The sequence below is a fragment of the Podarcis vaucheri genome, assembly GCF_965113315.1.
Source record: "Podarcis vaucheri genome assembly, chromosome: 10".
NCBI classification, from domain to species: Eukaryota; Metazoa; Chordata; class Lepidosauria; order Squamata; family Lacertidae; genus Podarcis; species Podarcis vaucheri.
The window spans coordinates 42,830,125-42,849,338 of NC_138748.1; the positions used below are offsets into that span (position 1 = coordinate 42,830,125).

Genomic DNA, 19,214 nt, shown 5'->3' on the forward strand with positions numbered 1-19,214 from the left:
AACTTCCCCATTTTATTGGCCGACTCGAAATATCTCTGTCTTGTAAATTTAATTTTCTGTTCTACCTCTTGATTCAAAATAGCTGAATATTGGGACTGCAGCACCCTCACCGCTTGATTAGTCGTTTCATCTGTCGGGTTAAGAGCCAGTTTCCTTTCATGGTTTCTCAATTGGGCCAAAATGCCTTCCTTCTTTTTCTCCCTCAACTTCTTTCTGTAGCTATTTTGCTGTATTAGAAAGCCCCTTAGGACTGCCTTACCGGCATCCCATACCGACTCTATTGGGGTGTCTCTATTCAAATTTATCTCCAGATACTCTCTCAAGGTTTTTTTGGCCATATCCAATACTTCCTCATTCTCAAATAAATATTCATTCATCCTCCACCTGGGCTGCCCTTTCAATTCATTTTTAATTTCCAGGGTCAGGGGGCAGTGATCTGACAGGGTCCTGGGTAGTATCTCACATCTCTTGACTCTCCAAACCATAGCCCTAGTCACCCATATCTGGTCGATCCTGCCCCAACTCTGATGGGGCTCTGAATAGTGAGTGAACTGTTTAGTGGTGGGATTTCGGTACCTCCAGATATCAATTAGATCTAAATTTTCCACTAACTCATTGAATGAGTTAGGGAGCTTCCCCCTGTTTACATTCCTCTGGTTCTCACTTCTATCCAGGCTCGGTGTTGGAACCCCGTTCCAGTCTCCCAATAAGATTAGCTTATAAGGTTCCAATTCCAGCAGCATGTTTTCAAGTTTTTCAAAGAACTCTGTTCTTTTTGTATTTGGGGCATATACCGACACTACATTAATTCTTTCCCCTCGAAAATTTAATTGAATACCTAGTATTCTACCTTCCTCGTCTTTACAAATTTGTGTTGGTTCCCACCTTTCCTTGGCGTATATTACCACTCCTTTTTTTTTATTTACATCCGAGTTTACAAATTCTACTCCCAGTTTTTTATTCACCAAAATATGTCTATGTCTCTTTGCGATATGGGTTTCCTGAAAACAAATTACATCACATTTCTTATTTCTCAAAGCTTTTTGAATTTTATTCCTTTTAACTTTCTCATTCAACCCATTCACGTTCCATGATAAAAATTTTAAAGTGTCCAGTGTTGTCTTAGTTCTCCAACTACTTTACCTCAAATCAAACCTCGAGTTAAAATCTGGCGCCTTTGTTTCCTAGGAGCCCCTCCTCTTCAACCGCCCCTTCTCCCACTGCGGCTTCTTCATCTTCGTCTCCTGAGTTTAACCCCCTCTCTCCTTGGTCTTTCACGCTCCCCTCCCTCTCCTCTTCCCTTTCCCGACCATTCCCTTTCAGCTCTTCTTTATTTCGTACTCTATATTCTGTCCTTCCCAGTTCTTTTTCATATCTTCTCAAAAACTTCTCTGTTTCCTGTATGTCCGTTAGTTTAAATTTCTTATCTTTATAGAAGAAAGTAATCCCCTCAGGGAACTCCCACCTAAATTGTATTCCGTTTCTCTTTAAGACAGCAACCACTTGTCTGTAGCCCTCTCTTTTTCTTAATAATCTAATTGGAATCTCTTTATAGATGATAATGGGCCTGCCTTCGATTCTAAGTTTGTTACGGTAACTCGTCCTTAGAATTAGATTTCTCATTTCTAATGAGTTGAATATCACCAGACAGTCTCCCAAAAATTTATTAATTTTTAGGTGCTGTGGTCTAGACATTCTAAATGCGTTATCTATCGTTAAAGCTATCTCCTCTTCTTCCAAACCCAGCCATTTAGAGAGCTCCTTAATCATTTTCTTTCTAACATCCTCATTTCTTTCTTCTGCCACACCTCTAAATTTTAAGTGAAGCTGCTTTTGTCGCATGTCGGCCATGGCGAGGTTGTCCCAGATCTTATCCTGTGCTTTATTTAATTCACCCAACTCTTCCCTCATCCTCCCTGTTTCCTTTTTCTGTTCTCTCATTTCTTTCTGTAGTTTCTTATTGGACTCCTCAATTATCTTAGATTTTACTGACAAGTCTTGGATTTTGGAAGAGAGCTCTCCTACTGCTTCCTCTATTTTTTTGTCAATCAGGTCTTGCATATCCCCTAGCTTATTTTCCATGTATGTTTCATTTTGTTTGAATTCTTCCTTTATTTTAATCCATAAGCTATCTAGATCTTTAATCTCCTCTTGACGCGATGTCTTTCTTTCCCCTGGAGTCCCGCCCACTTTCTTTAAATCCTTCCCCTCCTTCCCCATCATTATTTGTATCCCTCCCCCTTTCTTCACCGTTAATTTCTTCTTATAGTCCTATACACCTACAAACACATATAAACCCCGGGAGGGCAGCAGTTCCACAGTATGCTCTTTGAAGAAACCCTGGGGAAGGTACCAGTTCAACAGCATCAATTAGCCCACTCCGGGCCTTGACCTTTTCTTTTACTTCTCTCAGTCCTCTCCAAATCCTTTACCTACCCTCGCCTGTGTCCGCACCCAGCACCCAGCACCCAGGAGGAGGGTGGAGGGGGAGGAAGGGTGGAGGGGGCGGAAGGGTGGAGGGCAAAGGGAGTATAGGATGGCTCTTAACCACGTGGTTGTCCTACACCACCTTTTGTCCAGTACATTCAAATTTAGTCCTAATTAGCTTACACTCGGCACTTCAGGAACTTCAAGAAATTCCAACACTTCAGGAACATCAGGCACTTTAAGCTCTTTACACACTATAATCTCCTCTCACCAAGAGGTTGCAGTTCCGGTGGCGGTCACGGTTGCAGTTTAGGCTCCCACTCAGGGTTATGTTCCCCCTCTACACCCCCTCACAGCTCAGGCCCAATCGTAAAAAGGGGCTCTATACAGTTGGTTAACTCCGTGTCCAGTTTCCTCTGCCAAAAGCCAGCTGCTTAAAATAGCGCCCTGGCCAGCTGTTAGCGTCACTGCATGGGGCGTCTTTAATGTACCTCAGGCCGCGAACCAGATATTTGAGCATCACAACTCAAATATTACAAAGGTCCTTCGTGGAAATGCATCTGTATGTCTCTGTACTTTCTCAGTGGTATTGTGTAATGTTGAAAAATTGTTGAAAAAAATGACTTCACCAAGTCATTTTTAGTAGACGTGTAGTTCAGCATAGTGTTAAAGACATAAACAATGTAACAACACATTAGACTGGTTTGGGATCATCAAACCCTTCCTTACCCGTGAAGCTGAGCTTAGATAAGCTGTTACATTGCACTTCAGTGTTTCTGATTCTTGCTGTATTGTGGGGTCATGAAGCTAGGTACACAGTGAAAAATGGTTCAGATAGTCTGTTGCCTGGGCAAGCAACAGTCTGTTCAGTGTGTAGTTCGTCTACCACTTCTTCTGCTGACCTCTTCCTGTCAACTTGTATGCCCTTTAATCTGTTTCACATCTCTAGATGTATCACATTAGAATGACAGCTGATTGTGATGTCATAGTGTTTTTCTTTCTTTATCCACATTAGTATTTAGAAGTACCCCTTAGTAACCTGTGCTGAGCATACTAAGGCAATATTTTTATTTAGTGTAAAGTGGTTCTGTGGTCTTTATAGTTTATGTACATCCTGTCTGCATATTTTTAAAAATTCTGCTACATATGCCGTATTAATAATATTAATAATAATAATAATAATAATAATAATAATAATAATAGTAATAATAATTTATTTATACCCTGCCCATCTGGCTGGGCTTCCCCAGCCACTCTGGGCGGCTTCCAAAAGAATATTAAAATACATCAAACATTAAAAGCTTCCCTAAACAGGGCTGCCTTCAGATGTCTTCTAAAAGCCTGGTAGTTGTTGTTCTCTTTGACATCTGGTGGGAGGGTGTTCCACAGGGAGGGCGTCACTACCGAGAAGGCCTTCTGCCTGGTTCCCTGTAACTTGGCTTCTCACAGTGAGGGAACCGCCAGAAGGCCCTCGGTGCTGGACCTCAGTGTCCGGGTAGAACGATGGGGGTGGAGACGCTCCTTCAGATATACTGGACCAAGGCCGTTTAGGGCTTTAAAGGTCAGCACCAACACTTTGAATTGTGCTCGGAAACGTACTGGGAGCCAATGTAGGTCTTTCAAGACCGGTGTTATGTGGTCTCTGCGGCCGTTCCCAGTCACCAGTCTAGCTGCCGCGTTCTGGATTAGTTGTAGTTTCCGGGTCACCTTCAAAGGTAGCCCCACGTAGAGCGCATTGCAGTAATCCAAGCGGGAGATAACCAGAGCATGCACCACTCTGGCAAGGCAGTCCACAGGCAGATAGGGTCTCAGCCTGCGTACCAGATGGAGCTGGTAAACAGCTGCCCTGGACACAGATTTGACCTGTGCCTCCATGGACAGCTGTGAGTCCAAAATGACTCCCAGGCTGCGCACCTGGTCCTTCAGGGGCACAGTTACCCCATTCAGGACCAGGGAATCCTCCACACCTGCCCGCCTCCTGTCCCCCAAAAACAGTACTTCTGTCTTGTCAGAATTCAACCTCAATCTGTTAGCCGCCATCCAACCTCCAACCGCCTCCAGGCACTCACAGAGGACCTTCACCGCCTTCACTGGTTCTGATTTGATGAACACCCAGCCCAAATCCCCTGATGATCTCTCCCAGCGGCTTCATGTAGATGTTGAAAAGCATGGGGGAGAGGACAGAACCCTGAGGCACCCCACAAGTGAGAGCCCAGGGGTCTGAACACTCATCCCCCCCACCACTTTCTGAACACGGCCCAGGAGGAAGGAGCGGAACCACTGTATAACAGTGCCCCCAGCTCCCAGCCCCTCTAGACGGTCCAGAAGGATGTTATGGTTGATGGTATCAAACGCCGCTGAGAGATCCAGCAGAATTAGGAAACAACATAATTTACTGCTTACTATAGCAAAAGGACGGGACGCGGGTGGTGCTGTGGGTAAAAGCCTCAGCGCCTAGGGCTTGCCGATCGAAAGGTTGGCGGTTCGAATCCCCGCGGCGGGGTGCGCTCCCGTTGTTCGGTCCCAGCGCCTGCCAACCTAGCAGTTCGAAAGCACCCTCGGGTGCAAGTAGATAAATAGGGACCGCTTACTAGCGGGAAGGTAAACGGCGTTTCCGTGTGCGGCTCTGGCTCGCCAGAGCAGCGATGTCACGCTGGCCACGTGACCCGGAAGTGTCTCCGGACAGTGCTGGCCCCCGGCCTCTTGAGTGAGATGGGCGCACAACCCCAGAGTCTGTCAAGACTGGCCCGTTTGGGCAGGGGTACCTTTACCTTTTTATAGCAAAAGGACAGGTATCGTGTAAAAGGGAGAATTACATTTTTAGCCTGTCAATTCTTTTAGACTTATGGGCTCAGTTTAAAATGCTGGGTTTGATATGTAAGGCCTTTTGTATCTCCGGACCTCCATACCTATTCCTATATGAACCTAATCAGACCTGGATCTGTGTGCCTTCTCTGAGGGATGTGTGGAGGGTGGCAGGATGAGAACAGGCCATCTCAGTGGTGGCTTCTCATTTGTAGAATGCTCTTCCCAGGGAAGCATGCCTGACACCATCATTGCTTGCTTGTTGGTGCCAAGCTAGATCTATTTACTCAGACCTTTGATTTTTACTTGGGAGGTTAGTGAGTTATGGGTTGTTGCTTTACTTTTTAGTGCTCATCTTTAGGGGAAGGTTACGATTTGCCCTTTTATAAACACAATATTAATGTTTTTTATGCTGTGTTGCTTTATGATACTTATCTCTGGATAAATATAATAAATAAAATACAACACACACATACAGTATATATTTAACTTGTTTGGATCAACAATGTCCTGGGTTCCTTCAGGAGGAAGGATGGGATAAATATTGAATGAATAAATGGGTATCTGCCTAATTTTTTGTTTCTGTCGCTGCTCCCTAATATGATGGTGTCTAGGTATCTGCTATCAACCCATTGTGATCCCTTACTCCATATTTTGGTTTTTGGATCAGATGTAGGTACAGTGGTGCCCCGCAAGACAGAAAACCCGCTAGACGAAAGGGTTTCCCGTTTTTCGATGTGCTTTGCAAGACAAATTTCCCTATGGGCTTGCTTCGCAAGACGAAAACATCTTGCGAATCTTGCGATTTTTTTTGCTCCCCCCTTTTTCTAAGCTGCTAAGCCGCTAATAGCCTTTTAGCTGCTAAGCCTTTAATAGCCGCTAAACCGCTAATAGCGCTAAGCCGCTAATAGGGTTGCTTCGCAAGACGAAAAAACCGCTAGGCAAAGAGACTCGCAGAACGGATTATTTTCGTCTTGCGAGGCACCACTGTAGTTTGAAGAGGAAGAACTTTCCTCAAGTTACTTGTCAGGATGTATTGAAAGTTGGTACCTGTTGTGCTTGCTGTTCATAGTCAGCCTTGTGAGACTCTCTTTGTACCACATAATGCTGTTTGATTATGGCTCATTTAGGGCAGAACATTTTAGAGCCATGAAACTGTAGCTCACCTGTTGCTGTCATACATTCTGATTGTGGCACAATGTTTCTTGCTTTGCAAAACTTTGAATAGGGCTGGCAGGCTACAGTGTTTGCTACAGTTGTTGTATAGGGATCAAAACCTTTGGCCCCTAGACTATTGGCCATGCTGGTTGGGATTAATAGGAGTTTGAGACCAACAATTTCTGGAAGGTTCCTCACCCCCAGTTTAGTAGTTTCCAAATAATAATAATAATAATAATAATAATAATAATAATAATAATAAAAAATCCAGTTTCCTCACATTTAATTTCAAAAAAAGATTTAAAATAAAAACCATTGCACTGATGGAGAGACTGCAGACAGTCATGTACCTGTTTTCATATGCAGGGGCCAACTATACAAATTAAGCAGATAAATAAATATGGGGAAAGCAAAATGTTACTTAGAGAAGGATCTGAAATACTTTCCTTGAAACTTGAATTTGTTTTATTCTGGGTTGTTTTATTTCATGTTTTGATGTGTTGTAAACAACTTCAAGATTTTTTTTCTTTAAAACATAAAGTGGCATAGAAATGAATAATGATAACGCTGAATTTAATAATAACGAATTCCACCACAAAAAAGACTCCTAGACATTCCGTTGCGATGACTGTAACCTAGGTTAAAGGTGCCATTTGGCGATTCACGTAAATATCTGAGTTTCTAATACTGCATGTTGTTGTCGGCATCTATCTGTCTCAGGAGTGCCTTTTGGGGTGAAGTCAAACTGTTGGAAGGTTATAGCGCCTGCTGTAGCTGTAGAGACCAATACGGGATAAAAGGTAACTGGCAACTACTGGCCATACACACTGTGGATGACTGTAAACAAAAAAAGAGATAATTCCAGTCATAAGGGAAGAACAAGTGTTTTAGAGAATAACATAGATACAACCAGTGCATTTTACTATACATTAGTTATTTGTTTATGTTTTACATATTGTTTTGTTTTTGTTACGAAAGCAAATACTTTAAAAAAAAGTCTATCCCGGTTGCCAGGATTGATGAAAGAAGTTAGTGCAATGCACAAGCTACCAGGTGGGAGGAAGTCGAAGATAGTTGTCACTCTTAAGTTGTGGTGCTTGGAAATTAAATGTCAAAATCTCTGATATAAGGCAAGGGTTAGGTCGCTTCATTTCTGGAAATGTTTCTTTTCTTTTTGCCAAGATTGTGGAGCTTTGTGCCCTATTCATTCTTGAAAGAAGCAGATGGCTTCAGGTCCCGGGAGGTGGAGAAGCTGGAGCTATTATGGTGCTCGTAGACTGGAAAGCAGCAGCATCTGTCAGATTGGAGACTTGTTTGACAGCAGGGAAGCTGGCAGCAGTAGCAGATGAGTTCTGCCGGGCACAGTCGGTGGAGCTATAGTTCAGTAGAAAGTACATTTGTGTAGGTGGTTGAGGGTAATCCTAGTAATCACGCAAATGGGACTTTTATTCCTGAGGCTAATTGCTGCACTGGGGGAGTGATTTTTGGAAGTGACAGCTGGGGAGAGAAGGGTTAGCCTTCCCCAAGTGTCAGCACCCCTGAAAATTGTAAACACCCTCTGTGGCAAACAGGCTCAGAAAAAAGCTCCTATCCATATGAACGGGATCTTTTTTCAAAACCAGAAATTGGGTTGCGGGGGGGGGGGGGAGAGAAGTAGAGGCAATGTTTAAATAACTGTGTATTGAGAGTGGAGGGCCCTCAGGCTGAAAAAGCTTTCCCACTCCTGTTCTAATTGACTTTTTTATAATGAATTTTTATTAATTTTCCAATATTTACCCAATATTACCACAGTTTTGCCAGTTATACAGATTTCAATTAATATCAAGATAATTCCAATTATTTCCAAATTTTTCCAATTTAATCCAAGTGGTTTCCCACGCTCCTTGATCAGTGTTTTTTATCCAGTTCTTGTATTGCTGCAGTTCATATTTTTATTAACATCTAATTACATTTCAGTTGGTATATTAATCCTTAAGATAACAGCTGCATTTTTAGAGATTACTATTCATGTTAATACCTTATCTAACTTTCCATAGGATTTCAAACGAGGTGATCTTATTATTTTCCTTTTCTCTGCATGTGTCAGTCTGAATATGTCCAATTATAAAGTCCTTAGCCTTTATCTGCTGTCCCATTCTTGAAATTCCTCCAATTGCTGTTGTCTCTCAGCATAACTGGGATGGGGCTATTCCTGGGGAATTCTCAAAATATCTCATTAGTTCCCTCCCATCGTGCTTTCATCTTGCTTGGTGTTTCCGGACAATAACATACTCCAACAGTCCACTCTTTCTCACTACTCAATCAACGTCTAGAAATTTTCACAGCCCAAGAAAGAGGGATCCAGCTTCCGCTGCAGGGGATCTTGGAGTACTTTCATTTCAATTAATGACCATCAGAGTCTCCATGCCTCCCTCGTCCATGGCTCTAAATTCCTTTCCTCTTTACGACTGTATATTGGCCAAAGTCCACTTAAGTTGTATCTCTTCTCTGTTGTTTTTAAGGCGGGGGGGGGGGGTTAGAGATGGTATCCACTCTAATTTTCCAAGATAATCAATTCCAGTATTAGAGCTGTCCCCATCTCTTTAAACCACACACAGCTAACTGTTCTTTTAATCACTAGTTTTATTTCATACTGCAATCCAACTTCATTTTGTATCTTTAAAATTTTATGTCTGGAGAGGGTTGCCGAATCATTAATAAAGAAACTCAAAGTAAACAGGAAACTGGAGGCTCCCCTCTCCGCTATCTACCGCCCACACCGAATAAAATCTCTTTCTCAGTTCCAAATCTCAGATCAATGCAGCTGGATAATTCTGCAGTTCTGATGAAACATCTTCTCTCAGAGCGTGCCTGACTTCAAAGCCAATTAAAAATCCAATTAGCAGAAGAACCTCTGCTTCTTAATGGGGACGTGGGAGGGTTTTCACCAGATGAAGTGCTTTCACACTCAGTGCCTTCCTGCCCTCTGCTTTCCATGCTGGAGTGAGAGCCAGGTACCGAGACGGACTGCGAGTGAAGCCTGTTCCTCCCTTTCCTGGGAGGAATTTCCAAGAATGATTTACCCTCTACCACTCTTGTTTTTCCCCACCTTCAATCCCTGCAATGTTGTGGGGGCTGCCTCCTTTAAGGCAGATCGGAACCGGAAACCCGCTAATGGGCGTAGAGATGTAGTTGTTCTTACAATAATGTGAGCAAGGGATGAGGACAAGGACACCAAATACTAGGAGCCCAGGTCACTCCCGCTCCCCCAATAAAACATTTGAGGGGGCAAGTTAATGGGCATTGAACCTTCATTGTGAAAGTGCATCAGAGGAACACAGCTGCTGCCTGGCACTGGCTCACACGTTCCCCAGCTACACTCCCTCTCCTGCCTACCGCCACTCTGTTGCCAGGCTTGGGGGCAGGGACTGATGCCAAAGGAGGTAAATGGACTGTGTGTGCTGTGTCTTGTGATTAGAGAGGCTGCCAAGCCTAAGGTGCATAGGATCGGGGCGGGGCCTTACCTACCCCCCCCCCCCCAATATTTTATGCAAGTTGGTGCCCCTGGATGAGGCAAATAAAGTGCTAGGTAAACAAGCACATAAACAGTATTGTGAGAAGATAGTGTGTCAGAATAAATAATCATCCATGTGTTTGCAGTATTTACAAATATTATTAAATAATGCCCAGTTGAAAACTTTTAGGCATAGAGGGTGTTAGGCTATAGGGCTTGGGAATAGGAGAAGCTGTGAGCTGTGGACAACTGAGTAAGGTTGACACAGTTTCTGATATTGCTCTTGTTCATTTTATACCAGTAGTTGGAAAAGTGTGGTGTCAATTTTATTAAATAATCCTAGACAAAAGAATTAAGCAAATGAAGCCTTTTGTAGCTGTGTGTTTGGGTGTCTGTAAAGCAGTGGCACAAGATTCACTTACATAATTTATTTTTGTATACAGCTGTTAGAAGTACAGAAGCAGATTAATTTTTATGTGATGGAAACAAAGGGACGGGGTAAAATCAAAAGTTTGTATACAAGTTAGTGTTCTATCTTTCCATTTCTTTCAGAAATGTTCTCATTGCCAGGAGCCAGGAGCCACCCTAGGCTGCTACAACAAAGGCTGCTCTTTCCGATATCATTATCCGTGTGCCATTGATGCAGGTAAGAACAAGGAAATGATTTTGGAATGACTGTTCACTGGTTTGATCTAGAACACTTTATAGGAGAGGCATCGTGAAAATCACTTACCACTTAAAAGTAACCTGTGAGAACTGAATGCGGCACCATTATATAATAAATCACAACAAATTATGGAAAAAGAATTTGCTTCAAATACCAGAATTTATGTTTACAAGTGTCAACCACAAGACAAATATTTACTAATGCAGAGTTTAAAACCTGTTTCCTCTTGGAAAATAATTAGGACTTCTGCCAAAGTATGCTAAAAGTAGAACAGAAAGGATCATGATTTGTGTGGTTTCTGCCTTTCCTCATTTGAAGGAGTGAATTGAATTATAGTACCTGCTTCCTCTATTAGTATAATTAGATGTAATCATAAGACATTTGGAGTGCCAGAGATTGGCAAGAGACTAAAATGGCAGACCAGTGAATGGAGTTGGAACCAGAGAGGATAGCTATTGTTGAGCTGCAAAGCACTTCAGAGCATTTGCTGTAACAACATGCTTGTGTGTTACATTCTTATTACTGTCATATAAAAATCTTACTTGAAGAATCTTTTGTGTTAGCATATCCTTGTATAGTGTGCCTCTCATATGAGTCAGCTGTAATTCTAGATACTTTTGGATATGCATGCGTTGGAGCTTTTTCTTTGGATTTTGTGGAGCATATGAGACTGGTGCCTGCTTCCCATACTGGTATTTCAACAACATGGAGTTGCTACTGTCTATAATCCCGACATGACTAAATAAAACTACCTTCCAAGAAAGACATTGAAATCTGCTGAGTCAGCCTTATCTTTTTGACCTCTCTTAACTTTCCGTAACATAGACAGGAATAGTCTTACTACTGTCGACTGCCTCTGACATAAGAGTGGGAAAATTAAAGAAGAGTACAGATATTAGTAGTTGCTGGTTAGTATGGTCAAACGTACAGTATGTAACTTATCCAGATCCACAGGATGCTGTGGATCTGCGTAATTAAAAACTGAGATGAAACATTGTGAATGAGATTTGTATGTCTTCCTGCAGTATAAATGCTGTACTTGGTTCTTTAAAAAACAAAACAAAATTTTGAAGATGAATTAATTCTGTGCAAGGATGTAAGAATGGTACCCCTCCCACCACTAACTGCTGGAAAATTTACCAAGCCCCTCTCCTTCCTGTTTTTCTTCTCCACCCCCCTGAAGGTTGTTTTGTTTTGTTTTTATTTTTTAAACTTGCTTGGTTCCTGTCACAATGAGTCAAAATTAGTCAGTAGCAACAAAGTATGAAGAAAATGTGTGGGATCTTTGCTTCTTGACAACACACACTTATTTATTTATTTATTTATTTATTTATTTATTTATTTATTTATGTATGTATGTATGTATGTTTTCCTTTGTTGTCTGGAGTTTAGAATATTAATGGAGTTTGGAATATTGAGGTCTACCTGCCTTGCAGGAAGAGAAGCAGCAGCCGAGAGTGAGGCTCTGTCAGTTCCACATGCTTCTGCTCTCACCAGCCAAACTGGGCCTAGCCTCCCACTCCAACAGTGGTCATCCATTTTATATGCCCTGTGAAATAGAGAAGCAGCAGCACCTCCTCTCACCATTGTTTTCACCAGCTAGGTTGCCCCCACCCTCAACAAAAATAACTTTTGGAACCAACTCTCTATGAGGAAGAGCAGCAGAATCTATGGATGATGGTATCAGCTGGGACCCTGTGATTCTTGCCAAAGGCAGAGTAACAAGAAACCAGCAAATTCCAGCTACATCCCAGAAAGCCAAAACTCCACCCTCAACAGCCTCTACCTACATTAAAGCCACTTCTAGGAAAGTCTGGTTACCAGACTGTTTCTCAGTGACCAAAGAGCTGACCCTTATAATAACTTTGTAATAGAAAAAAATGGTACCTAAATTTGCTTATTTTATCTTCCATCACCATTACTTTTTCCTTTTATATCACGTCTTCTTAGATTGTAAACTTGTAGATAGAGACCATATTGTTTTTACTGATCTGTAAGCAATTATGTGACCCTTCTTGACTGAAGAGCAGGGTATAAATACGTTGAAATAAATGAATGAATGATAACAATGAAGTGGACATTAAAGCATCGTATAGTAATATCTTTGCTAAAAGCTGATGAATTATTTTTATACTAATATACTTTCTTAAGAATTGAATTATAGTTTATTTTGTAAACAGAAAAATGAATTATATGCTGAATAGAAAGCAATTTGGAATGCTTCTGATTACTGTACAACTATTTTGTGAATATACTATTTTAGAAATTTTATTTGAGAAATTGGCATATGCAAGTCTATTACTCAGTTAGTGTGACTTTGTTTTCTGCTTCTATCCTGAAATTTTTCAAAACAAATATTTTTGCTGTTAGAAAGTAGATATTGCTCTTGTTCTCAGTAAGGAATTCATTATCTTGAGTCAAGAACAGTTTAAACTTTTTTTCCAGGGAGGTGGCTACTAAACATGCTGATATCTATTCACTGCTTGTTTGTTATTGGGTGAATCAGTTTGACTTGTGTGGAGAGCCAGACATGCTTACTTCAAACCAACATTTGCTTCTAATTGGACCTTCATGGCAATCACAAAAAGCCTGTAAAATTTTTTTTTGAGGAAGAGATGGCGTCAGTAAGATTGATCTGGTGAGAGGAGAGATTGCTTAACAAAACATTTGGCATCATTTTTTGATGCCGTCCTTATAAGAACAATTCTCTTCAGACTGAAGTGTAAACAACATTACCCTGGAATATACAGTAACAAGCCAACTTCATGAGAAACTCATGAGCAGAGCTTTCCAAACTGTATGTCGCGACACGTTAGTTTGTCGGCTGCAGTGTGTCGGTGTGTTGCACAAACACTCCCTGCCCTCTTCCTGGGGCTGGGAGGGGTTAGTTTAACCTTTGGTTAAACTGAATTACTGTGTCGCAAAATGATGCATTTCTAAAAAGTGTGTCACCAACTTGAAAACTTTGGAAAGCTCTCCACTAGAGTATATTATAAACCGCAGTCCCTGTTCCTGAGAATACCACCAGCCCAAGATTCATTGAAAGCAAAAGCGAATGTCTTCATGCCGTGTAGGAAGAGGAGTGGGGGGAACATGAGACCAGGGCTTGCTTGGGATTTTACCAGTGTGTACATGCCATCGTAAACCAGCCTTCCCTGCTGTTTGGAACTGAATTGGGAATTGGGAGTCTAAAACATTTGGAGGGCTGCAATAAACAGTGTTTTCATGTTATGTATGAATGTGGCCCATATGCTTTGAATTGCAGCTGGGATAAATGCTTGTCTTAGAGAACTACACAGAATTGTTTTAGCCTTCTTTAAGCTTCTTTTTACGCGGCTCAGAGCTTGCAATGTGGAACACTGACATACCCCTTGCAGCAAAGGAAACTGAGCCAGAATCAGAGAGAGAAGAGTTTTGTCCTTGTTAGTCTCATGCTGACTGTTACAACTTTTCCTGCAGATTGCAGCAGGAGGAGGATATGGTTATAGCACATATTTAAGATTATTTCAAATTAGCATGCTTTTATTTACCACCATGGGAGTCACTTGGAGGTTGTAAGGAATTGTGGGGACTGGATCCATTAATGGTTTTCTGAAAACATACTATCTTGACGAAGCAGCTGAAATTTGACACCCTCCCCCTAAAAAAAGATAGTTAAAAGAATGTAAGGTGCAGCAGGATTACATGTCTGAAGCTTGAACTGAAAGTACACCCCGAGGAAGAATGCCCCTAAACAAGTAGTTATTTAATCAAAATTTATTGGTGAGCATGGAATCAATCTGTTAAAGAGCCTCTGTATTGACTTAAGAATTTTGAAAAAAGTGTTTGTAGCACGTTCTTTAGCTGAACAACTTCATGTTACAAGGGGAGATAAGTAGGCATACAGTGGTACCTTGGGTTACAGATGCTTCAGGTTACGCATTTTCGGGTTGTGCACCGTGCCGCACCTGGAAGTACTGGAATGGGTTACTTCCAGGTTTCGTTGCTCGCGCATGCGCAGAAGCGCTAAATCATGCTTTCCGCAGAAGCGCCGAATCGCAGACGCGGCGCTGCGGGTTGCGAATGTGCCTCCTGCATGGATCACGTTCGCAACCCGAGGTTCCACTGTATCCCTAGGAATGTGAGTTTGCTAAGGCTTTTGAGTACATGATTACAGTGTGCTTGCAGGCACCCATCTCTCCTTCAGACATTAGTGGTTACTACACTGTGAGCACCTTTTTCATATTTCGAAAAAATGATCTATAATTGGAGATAAAGAAGCAGACATACACTTTTGTTAGCAGTATGGTTTAAAATCACTTCATGCTGGGTTTGGAGTTGGTGGCTATTTGCAGAATATTTTTTACCTTTTGTTTTCTTCTCTTTTAGATTGTTTACTAAACGAAGAGAATTTCTCAGTGAGGTGCCCCAAGCACAAGGTAATAAAGTTGTTATCAGTTTGCTGCCATTTGCTACATAGGTCTCATCATAGTTTATTTTTAGACATTTTGTGTCTGGGCAATGCTTTCTAAATATACTCTTTGGCATCTCTATAGTGTGTGTGTGTGTGTGTGTGTGTGTGTGTGTGTGTGTGTGTGTGTGTTTCCATTTCCTGTGGGATGGCATGGTCAGAAAATATGAGTCTTCATATTTTCTTTATTCTGTGGAATTAGTTAATTTTAATCTGGATTCTGTTCATTCTATGAAAGATACCTTCAGTGCATAGCTTTTGTACTGAGTGTTTTTCTTTGGCTGTAGCTATTCTGCGAATGTTCTGTTAAAAGTGGTTGTCTGCAAATAGTCTGAGAAAATGAAGTTTTGAAATGGATGGAAAGCTGATTGGAAAATTCCTTTCATCAATTGATCTCTTGGAGATGGGTCGGCATTATTTGCTGTGCTGGACACAGCTGGCCAGCTAATTCTTGTCTACTTGTTCAACCTCTGGGTATATTGTTAAAGCACCAATTTGTAAAATAACCATAATGTACTTTTCTGTATATAAGTAGACAATATAAAGTTGGATGATAATTTATAACATGCAGACATGGTTGAGCCTCTGCTTGTTGAATGATGCTTTATGGTGTGTAAAGGTGTATTTGAGATACCCCCCCCCCCTTGTTCTCTATTCATAAACAGTACAGAACAAGGAATGTGGAGCTATCTGAAGATCAGCCATCTGTCTCTGTGAAAGAAAGCTATAAAATTCTTTGAGCGTAAACTTAATTTGCCAAAGTAGAAGGCTGCTTTGTTAAATAGTTATATTAGAAATACAGATATTTTCAAGTTCACAGGTCATGTTGGATTAAGACTTCTGGAAATAGCCAAACCTCAGATAACTGAATAAAAACTGCACATCATATTATGTCTTCACAGATATTTAGGTTATATTGGATAGTGTTGACCGCTTGCCAAAAAACCCCCATGTTTTTGCTGACTAAATGTACCAAATTGATTATTATAGAACAAGATTAGTCTTTAAGGAGCAAAAATTACCAGAGTTCAGGAGAGAATACCAACATAAACAAACAGAGGCATCATTGCTAATTTATGTGAGAAATGAGCATTCAGCCACCAAATTGTTGATTTTAGTAATTAAAGCCTTTTGTTGTTGTTGCATATATGTGTTCTAATATTTATACTCTGCCTTTTGATTCATGAATCCATGAGCAGCTTATAAAACTGGTAAGAACCACAATGCAGGTTAAGAACAATACAGTATCACAATACCATAAAATAGGAATACCAAACAAACAACAGGATATGGCTCTTCCCTTTATAAATATGTCACTGACAGTCACTCCTCTGATCCAAATGTTCTTTTGCGTATCAGAAGTTGGGCATATGCTGTGTAGAATTGCATTGAGCTTTCTGTGAACCATGTTTGCCTTGTCTATATGGTACTGATAAATGGGTCCAGGAACCATTTTGGAATGAATAAATATTATTTCCTCATTTCTAAATTTTTCAGATAAGTTTAAAAGCAAAAGTGTGCCATGAGAAACCAAATTCTGCAACCTGTATGTATTTTTTATGTGCTGGGCAAATTGCAGAATTGTAGAGTTGGAAGGGACCACAAGAGTCATCTAGTCCAACATCCTGCAGTGCAGAAATCATTTGCCTAGTATGGGGCTCTAACCCAATTATTCAGGGTCCTGAAACCTCATCCCCCAATCTCCTGTATAGTCTTTTTAACATTGGAGAATCCACCAGGCATTGTGGGTGCACACACTGTTCAAGTTGATCTGCATAACCATAAAGCCTAGGAGATGTTTTACTAAAAATAAAATTAAGTATGTGACTCTCAAGGTACTGACCACAGTATATCTATTTTTGCTATTTTTCTGCGATTCTGGAATATGTGCAACATTGTTTAGAAACTGTGTTGTGTTTCAATGGAAGACAAAGACTTCTGCTCTCTATGGAGTGACCCCTGTATTAAAAAGTGGTTGTTTTAGAATTAATTGAGATATAGCAAGAAGTAACGCTTTTAATTTGGAAAGGAGAGTACTTCTAGATATGTTACTTGTTTTGTAGTATTAACACCTCTTTTCTGTTGTAAGTTGATTCTTTTAGTTAAGATAATGAAAACCAGATATAATCTGTTTCAACATCCACAAGGTGAAAAAAAAGGTTAAGGCTGACATTTCTGATCAATGGTTAAAAACACCTGACACCAGGGAGCAAAAATCTTTCACAAAATGTCCTTTCAGAACACTTAAGGAAGAAGCTGTAAAAACCTTGTTGCTCAGCTGGAAAGCTTTGTGATTATGGAGCACAGCTCAACTTTCTTGCTAAACTGCTTATTTCTTTCCTCCCAATTCCTCCCCTTCTGCTGTCATGCAGAAATCCTGTCTGAAAGATCTGTGTTTGGTTCTCGTACTGATGCTCCTTTCTCTTTCATTCTCCACATGTTCCATCTTCCTTCTCATCTGCCTCACCCCTTTTATCTTCTCTTTCCCCCACACCTTCTTCTTGGCATACTGGACATTAGCCCCTCCTCCCTTGCTCTCTTCCCTCCTTGCAGAACAAGATGGTGAAAGGCAGCCTCAGCACAGAGCAGTCGGAGCGGGGGTGAGGGGGGAAGTGTGTTCGTGGGAATGAAAATAAAAGCAAGCACAGGTGAGTTGAGGGAAGTTGCCACTTTCTCTCCAGCCCGAGGGAGAAATAGGTGGTGATATTGCTATGCAGAGATTTTAACTTTGACTCCTGTTTACTTGTATTTTGATACTAAGCTCGCCACTTCACCAATGAAGGGCAGAACTGGGGAGAAGCCCTTTTCTGCTGTATCCTAATGGACTTCCCATGTGTCACCTGTTTGTCTATTTATGTAAACACAGAAGCTTGGGTGTTTTATATATCATCATTTGATGGGTAACTCTCATATTTCACTTAGATTCCCATTTTCTGAGCTCCAGTAAGTCAAGATCAGTTGCCTGCCTGACAGCCTAGAAGAAAAGGCAGTGATTAGCTCTGCATAGGATCATAAGCATAACATACTTTCAGTGTTCTAGAAAAAGCCGAGAGAGAGAGAGAGAGAGAGAGAGAGAGGAGAGCTGTCTTTCTGAGCTCAGCAGAAGCAATCAGAACACTGAGGAACACAGACTCAGATAGTCTAATGATGGTTTTTCTTTGCCCTCCCAGTCCATGCCAGATATACACTGGGATGAAGTTCCAGGGCTGATCCTTCTATCCTTTTGGCTGAGAAATCCACAGGAAGCCTGGAACAGACTTACATGTGACTATTGTGTGTGTGAGAGGGAGAGAGTGCATCTGCCTGGCTTCCTTGCTTTTTTCAACTGTGTTACTCTGTTTCTTTCCCCCTCTGCCATGTTGTTACCACTATCTCCCCCACCTCTTCATGCTGTGAGGGTATTGCAAATACCTGTCCAAGCCCAGGACAAGGCCTCTACTATAATGCTGCTTCGTTTGTCATAATGAAGCCAGTAAGCCAGTCGCTCTTTAAAGCTAGAACGAGGGTGTATGTATGCATATGCATATGCAGTTACTATAACAGTCCATCTCTGCTCAGCTCTGCCCCCATGGCAGTGGGAATGCACCTCTCTCCTGGAGACCATTGTTATTCCCCACAGACAACCAGCTTGAATGCTGAGTTGCAAGGCTCATCCACATAGAATGAGTTTTTCATCTCAAGATAGTTTTTTTACCGGTATCATATTGAAATCACTCCTACCATAATATTGTTATATTTTCATATCTTGGTATGTTTTTAGTTCTTGTGGATGTGGGTGTTTAGATAATGCTAGCCTGTTGTCCACATTTTGTAGACAGTGAAACCAAGATGCTAACACTCAATGAGTTCTTCCAAAAGACACACAAAAAATGGTAATCTAAATCTAAAAATAGGGCAGAGGTTTTCCTCATAGAGTTTTAAAAAGCAATTTACACCACAGGGAGCTTGTTGAAAATTAGCATTGAACATTCATTCTCTGATTACTATTTCATTGTGTCTTGTCATGTTTGAATTGGGGCATGAACATTTATTTAGCTGTAAGTGCATGCAATAGACAATCCTATATGAACAAATTTAGCTTTATGAATTGAGATTTTCCTTAATAGGTGGCTCAGTTAGGATGGCTTTCACAGGGATTGTTCACAGAATAATGGAGATATCTTCAGTGTACTGGAACTATGCCATCATTAGTATCTTTATCATTACAGAATGGG

At 41.2% G+C, this 19,214-nt stretch overlaps 1 protein-coding gene across 15 annotated transcripts in view; it reads left to right on the forward strand.

Moving 5' to 3' along the window:
- Positions 1-19,214, forward strand: part of TCF20 (transcription factor 20) — a 198,012-nt gene that overhangs the window by 148,368 nt on the left and 30,430 nt on the right. For 12 of the 15 annotated variants that reach the window (XM_082239968.1, XM_082239979.1, XM_082239980.1 and 9 more), the window contains 3 exons: positions 10,436-10,529; positions 14,919-14,968; positions 17,521-17,648. In XM_082239968.1, the coding sequence (XP_082096094.1) occupies positions 10,436-10,529; positions 14,919-14,968; positions 17,521-17,604 (228 nt within the window). In that variant the 3' untranslated portion in view covers positions 17,605-17,648. The remainder of the gene's footprint in view (positions 1-10,435; positions 10,530-14,918; positions 14,969-17,520; positions 17,649-19,214) is intronic. The other 3 variants (XM_082239973.1, XM_082239974.1, XM_082239972.1) reach the window with 2 other exon arrangements.